The sequence below is a fragment of the Aegilops tauschii genome, chromosome 6 (genome assembly GCF_002575655.3).
Source record: "Aegilops tauschii subsp. strangulata cultivar AL8/78 chromosome 6, Aet v6.0, whole genome shotgun sequence".
Lineage (NCBI taxonomy): Eukaryota > Viridiplantae > Streptophyta > Magnoliopsida > Poales > Poaceae > Aegilops > Aegilops tauschii.
Genome location: NC_053040.3, coordinates 115,965,217 through 115,972,377, shown reverse-complemented (window position 1 = coordinate 115,972,377; position 7,161 = coordinate 115,965,217). Strand labels below are relative to the sequence as shown.

Sequence of the window (7,161 nt, the reverse complement as noted above, 5' to 3'; positions counted from 1 at the left end):
CTGGTATTGGGAATCGATTGGGCGTGTGCGGGGTGTTTGTTCTGGTAGATTTTTAAAATCCGAGTCGTCTCCTAAAAATTAGATCTAACTCGGTGTTCGTCTGGATTGGGTTGCACTTTCGTTACTACTCCCTCCGTCCCATAATATAAGACATTTTTTAGCACTACACTAGTGTCGAAAAACGTCTTACATTACGGGACAGAGGGAATAGGTCGGATGCGGGGTCTATCTTAAAGGGGGAAGTGGCTGCAGTGGAGTCGGCTGTTGCTTCTATTCATGGGGCTCGCACAGGCAATGGAGATTAGATTTCTTCTCAATGCAACAGTGGAGGAATGGAGGCTGGAGAGAACGGAGGACGACGGCACCCGGAAGAGGCAATCATGACAGAGGAGATTATCGATTCATACATCTGTGGTAGCGAGGTGGTGGCCGATTCAATGTCCCCTGAAAATATGAGCGGTGCATTGGCCAAAGAAGATGAGATTTAGAGGGGGTGGTCGTCTCAAAATCACAGGGCTCCTGCTGGACATGAAGGAAGTTTACTTGTGATCTAATATATTATTTTGTGACTCTCTATAATGGTAGCACATAATGGGGTAAACGAGTCTTCGTGTGAAATTGACAGGTGATTATGACATACAAAGCATCATATATCTTTGTTTTTCCGGTTCAGGATCCCATGTGTGATCCAACAATTAATTGGTGTCCATGTTAAAATTTGCAGAATTAGGATCAGTAAGGCTGCAGATGAGAGGGAGAACAATCCCAGCAGAGTGCCTGCGCTTGAGGCTTCAAAACGTGCTTATGCTGATAACAAGGCGGGTACTGTTGTTAATCCGGCTGTGTGGACTAGCTTCGCTTCCGTCGAAGAAGCATATGAGTTTTACAACTTGTACTCTTGGGAGATTGACCTTGGTGCCCGGTATGCAAAGAGCCGACTCAATGTCCATCGGATAAAGTGCATGCATGTGCGGAGTCGAGCTAAACTGGTTATTGAGTCCTTGTGCCCCAAGAATTTCTTTTTTTGATTTGCCTGCGTTTCAATGTGCTGATGCGGTCTGGTTCGAAATCATTTGCAGGGTAAACCACTGCAGTCCAATAGCAGATCAAAGCGGTGTGGCTGCACTGCTATGATGTGGCTACTGAGGTCGGATGATAAAGGTTCGTATGGGTGCGAGCATAGGTCAGAACACAATCATGAACTCTCTGTTAACTGTATGGAGAAGTTACACTGGAAGTCGCATCGACACATAGATAGGTACACCGGGGACATGGTAAAAGAACTGAGGGAAAACAATGTAAGCATATGCAAAGTTTATTACAAGTTTTAGAGTGGTTGGGCTTTTTTAGAACCGTTCGTTGATGTCGATCTAACGGCAGACAAATACGAAGTACTGGGTAGTACTCCGATGAAAGTACGCGAAAGTACTAAAACGAGTGGGGCCGGTACTCGTGACAAGGTGGGGACGCGTTTTAATATAGGGGCAGTTTAGTCCTAGGAAAATTTGCACGCGCCGCCCCTCTCGTCGAATGCAAAACCGCCGCCATGGTGCTACACCTTCCACAATTACTCATCGACGGCCATCTCCGCCCTCTCCTCCAAGTCCACCGCAGTCATCTCCTCCTCGCCGCTGCAACTTCTCTCCACTCAGGCAAACCCCCCCCCCCCCCCCCACCCACCCCCACCCCCTCTTCCATCGAAGCAAGAATCGGCAGATCGAGCTGATGGCCGGCGGCGAGAACACCGACTTCGTGCAGATCGCCGGCGGCGACCAGGTCAAGTTGGCCAGGTTGAGGGAGATCCGTTCTTGGTTTGACAACACAAGGCAGATGAGCTGGACGGCAATGGCCACTCTCAAGAATTTGACGAAGAAGGAGAGGGCAAAGCTTTGCCCCCCGCCCGCACAACCGATTCACAAGATCGAGATCCTCCTCTGGGCGATGGAGCAGGCCAATTCGTCCAGCAAGTGGACCAGGCGGAGGTGGTGGGCGTTCAGATCCATGGTAGAGCATCCACTGGATCAGGAACCCACCGTGCACGAGGTGCCATTGCAGATTGTGCAGCCTCCAACCGAGTCATCGGAGACTCCGAAGCACAAGATGAGGAGGACAGTGGTCGCGACCTCGCTTCCCCGCCGTTCTCCACGCTTCCCTCGCCGCTCTCCTCGTTTGAACGGCGGCGGTAGCTATGTTTAGAGTAAGCTTCCCCACTCCTCATCTTCCTACTGCTCGTGCTTACATCGTGGTGATACTGATCGTAATAGCTCAGAGAGGGAATGCTATATGGCATTTTAATCTCAACGAATTGCATGAATATTTGAGTACATGGATTTGGAGGATGATTATGATGTATGTGAACCCTAGGCATCATATGAACCCTAGGAAAAATTAGTAATGTTCTAGTGGTAGGCACTGAAATATTTCGGTACACACCGGTAGGCACTGAAATATTTCGGTACTGCCCTAGGCAAAATTTGTAATGTTGTAGTGGTGGACACTGAAATATTTTGGTACACACCGGTAGGCACTGAAATATTTGGGTACTGCCCTAGGCAAAATTTGTAATGTTGTAGTGGTGGACACTGAAATATTTTGGTACACATCGGTAGGCAGTGAAATATTTCGGTACTGCCCTAGGCAAAATTTGTAATGTTGTAGTGGTAGACACTGAAATATTTCGGTACACACCGGTAGGCAATGAAATATTTCGTTACTACAATTTCAGTACACACCGATGCACACTGAATTATTTCAATACTGCAGTTTCAGTACACACCGGTACACACTGAAATATTTCAGTACTACAAATTCTATACAAAGTTGGCATTTTGTCGTTTATTTGTGAATTAATCCATGCATCATATGTCCTAACTTTGTACATGAGTTTGGGTCAATTTCATGTCTATTTATTGTTAAAATTATTGTCATGCCATGAAACACAAGACAAGTCACTGACCCAAGCTTGCAAAGATGCCATATCAATGTTGCTGATATGAATATGCATGTTTTCACCAAGTGTTGTGTCTGAATTAGAACTGAGCATTTTTTCTTCATGGTATCCATGGATCTAGAACTCCTATGAATTTGCTCATGTTGGATGTTTTGTTCTCCATCATTTGTACTAGCATTCCGTGCGATTAGATGCCATGACAATACCCCTGGCAAATTTATTTTCTTGCCTCCAACATCCCATGTGTGTTTTGCAGGAAAAAAACCTGGAGTTCACCAGGCTGGCTGAAGTTGTGAGGCTGGGAGGCTGATGGTGCTGCTACTGTCTGATCCTTCTTCTTTCAGCTTTTGTTCGTCCTTTCTCAAGCCGTTGGACCAGGGCTACTTCCCTATGTGCTGTTAATGTATTAAGTAGTTCCTTCGAATTTGTAGTATTAGTTAGTTTGAATGTGGAAGTACCTTAATTTTTAGGAACGAAATGTTGCTTTGTATGGCCAAGGGTTTGATACCTTAATCTTTGGATAATTAATTATGTGAACTGTTGGATGTGGCGCACAACGAAACGCCTCTACCATTGATACTAGTTCAACATGTCGGTCCAATTAGAGACCAACCACTACCATATAGAACAGTTAGCATTTCATACTACAACCTGGCACGTACAAAACATCACACAGTGGAATAATCCCAGCGAGTAGACCACTAAATACCGAAAACATCACAACATGTCAGAAGTGTTTTAAGCATTTTATCGTTGCAAAAACCTTAGAAAATCCATACAAATGCCGACAACCTTAGCAAACTAGTCATGATTGCTTTTCATGTTGATACAAAGATGCAGAAAAATATTGGGTCCGTCTACAACCTTAGCAAACTTGCTTCTCATGTTTACATCACGGCCGCCGGGTGAAGGAGGAGAAAAGCCCACCTACCTAACATGAGTTTTCTCACACACCACGGCCTGCATACGACTACAAACCCAGTGATATGGGCCACGATGCAGGCCCGTGGGTGGTTACAGAATGGAACACCAACAGCACGAGCCCCACGACCCCCACGATCACGATAACGACGAGCGCCTCCCTCACGCGACGAACCGCCTCCCCCAGAACTCAAAAAGGCACCTTCTCCTCCATTCATCCCTCATTATGCCAACCACGTCCATCTACTCCACAAACTGCAACCACCGTCTCTGTCTCAAAACCGCCGTCGCTGGAGAAGGGCAATGGCGGAGGAGCCGTCTACCAAGCGTCACTATGGCGAGACGTCCGACTAGAGCATCAAGGAAGACGACGTTCAGGTCCCCGGTGAGAAGCGCGACTACACCACCAAACTTGACAAGGTGGAACTCCACGGCAAAGAGACGCTGGAGGTCGTATGCACCAGCAATCCAGACACTGCCGACGAAATGCTCACGAGGCTCTTCATGAAAGCCGTCGGCATGTATCCTAGATTCGTCGGCGTTGATGTGGAGTATACCAGGGATGACGAACCTCCGCAGTACGCAGCAGTTCTGCAGTTATGCGTGGATGAACTCTGCCTGGTCTACCACATCGCTGCGGCCACAAAATGGTGAGCCATCCTACTCATATACCCTAGTTTCTCAACTACATGTACTAGTGTAGATTGTGAAGTGGACGCACTAGTGTGGTTTCTCAAGTACATGCACTGGCATAGATTTTTACCCTGATGCACTGGATTAGTATCTTAAAATCTTGCACCAGATTAATCACCAAACTTGATATACTAGTGTAGTTTCTGATCTTGATGCATTAGTGTTGTGTCTACCGCTGTGGATGCATTAGTGTTATTTTCTGAAGTTGATGCACTGGACTAGATGTATTAGTGTTGTGTCTACTAGTGTAGTTTCTGATATACTAGTGTAGTTTCTGATATACTAGTGTAGTTTCTGATATTGATGCATTAGTGTTGTGTCTACCGGTGTGGATGCACTGGACTAGATGTATTAAAAGTTGTTTCTGAAGTTGATGTAGTGAAGTAGTTTGCTGTAGTGTTATTTTCAACTGTATGATCCAAAAAGAGAAATAACATCATGTACTTCATGCATTCATCACTCATATTGTTTGGTTCTAGCACTAGCATTGTCACACTTTGCCACAATTTTTTGCCAAGTTTGCCTAAGGTTAGTTCATCAAAATGAGGGCCACAAGTTGGCAAGCCTAAGGGAATCTTGCCACACTTTTTGTGTGTATGCCATGTGGGACCCAAGTGTGGCTTGCCTAAGGTGTGGCTTGAACCAAACACACACCTAAGTTGGTCAAACTTGCCTAACCTTAGGTGTGGCAATCTTTGGCAAACTTAGTCACAAACCAAACAACTCCTAAATCTTCAAAATTACTACTAATCTTCAATATGTCTCTCCCCTTGAAGGCCCAAGCGCCTCAAGAGCTTCCTCCAGGAGAAGAAGTTGTTCACCTTTGCCGGTTTCAGCATTCATAATGACAAAGAGATGCTGAAGATGTCTGGTTTGGAGATCAACCCCGAAAAGTACATCGACATTCAGAAAAACTATAGAGTTCCATATGCCTGCAGAAAGAAGCAGTACGACTCCTTGGCTGATATTGCAGCCAGCGTCATCCACCCATTTTACCAAAACATGAAGAAGAAGATCAACAGGACCGAAGACCATAAACTGTGGGGGATCAGCCCGCTGCTAGACTACCTCATCGAGTACGCAGCGAAGGATGCGTACGCCACCTACAAGGCTTGGAAGATAATAGACAACATCAAATCAGGTGTGCAAATTTCAGAAGCACAGGAGGCTGACCCCTACTACCACTGCCACTACGCGGCATGAAGAGAGATCAAAGTCTGCCTTCAAGTTGCTAGCGCAGTGTCCTTTTATGATATCTATGTTTCTTTGTTGTTAGGTGTGTCTGAACTTATGTCCTATGGTGTGTCTGAACTTATGCTGTGCGGTGGTTGATCTGCCGTTTATCTTAAGAGTTTGCTGCTACTCTGGTTTAGTGTTCCAAGTTGTTAATACTATTTTGGTGATGCATGATAAGCCTTGTACAATGCTTGATGCGTACGGTGGTGCTTAGAAAAATAAACAGGGTTTTTCTGAAGCACCGGTGCCTATTTCTACAGGAGAGACGCCTAGTTAAGCGTCTACACTGTACAAATAAGCACCTGTAGAAATAGGCACTGGTACACCGGTGCTTATTTGTACAAGGTAGACGCTTAACTAGGCGTCTCTCCTGTAGAAATAGGCACTGGTGCTTCAGAAAAAACCGCTTTATTTTTCTAAGCACATCCCTAAGCACCTTGCATTGTACAAGGTCTTAGAGACCAGCCTCTACCATATATAACAGTTACCATGTCACACTACAGTCTATAAAACATCACACAGTGGAATAATCATAGCTAGTTTAGTTACCAGTTAATAATAGTTGCAATCCATCAGAAGCAATAGTACCTAGATATGAGTAGATATAGGTACGGTAATACACGACAAGTACTCGCAAACAAGAGCTAACATAACAAGTTCTAAATGAGGTGGATGGTGATCATCATCCTCAAGTCATGGCGACTGGTGTTCGCAACAGTGAGTAGGATGGCCTGTCCTACCCGAAGATTCTTGCCACGAAGGAACTTCTTCCACCCTGCCCTTCTCAAGACAGTGCGACCGTCTGTGTCCACTGCATAGGCACAGCTGGTGATGGAGCCCGTTCTGGTAAGGCGTAGTCCAGCAGCCATGCCTTCTTCGTCCGGGTCGATGCCACAGCTATCAAGTAACCTCTTAGGTAATTTCTGAAAACAGTTGACATGATATATGATCATGTCACGTGCAATTATCAACAAAGCATACACTTCAAGACACTGAGCATATATATCATCACATCACTACACTATACGCCAAGCATCAAATTACTACAGTAATTAGGCATATCATTAGATTACTGCGTACACTAAGCATATCACCGCATATTACTACACTACATGCATGTCATAAAATTCTTCACTAAATGAATTCTAAACTAGGCCTCTCATCACAGTACTACAACATGCATATCATATGAACTACTACATTAACTAAGCATGCATATCATGTAATTACCACACTAAGTAACATACCATGATATGCCGTTTAACATTTGTCCTTGTGAGGCGGGTCACGAATGGCTTCCCTAGGTAGTCTTCAGGTAGCGGAAGCATGTCCCAGAGGTTGCCGATTTCCTCGTCGCCCAG

At 45.3% G+C, this 7,161-nt stretch overlaps 1 protein-coding gene across 1 annotated transcript; it reads left to right on the top strand.

The window, feature by feature from the left end:
* Positions 1 to 4,357: 4,357 nt before the first annotated feature.
* Positions 4,358 to 5,767, top strand: LOC141025874 (uncharacterized). Its single transcript, XM_073501806.1, has 2 exons — positions 4,358 to 4,521; positions 5,341 to 5,767. Exons 1-2 carry the CDS (start codon positions 4,358 to 4,360, stop codon positions 5,765 to 5,767), a joined length of 591 nt encoding a protein of 196 aa, XP_073357907.1.
* Positions 5,768 to 7,161: the final 1,394 nt, after the last annotated feature.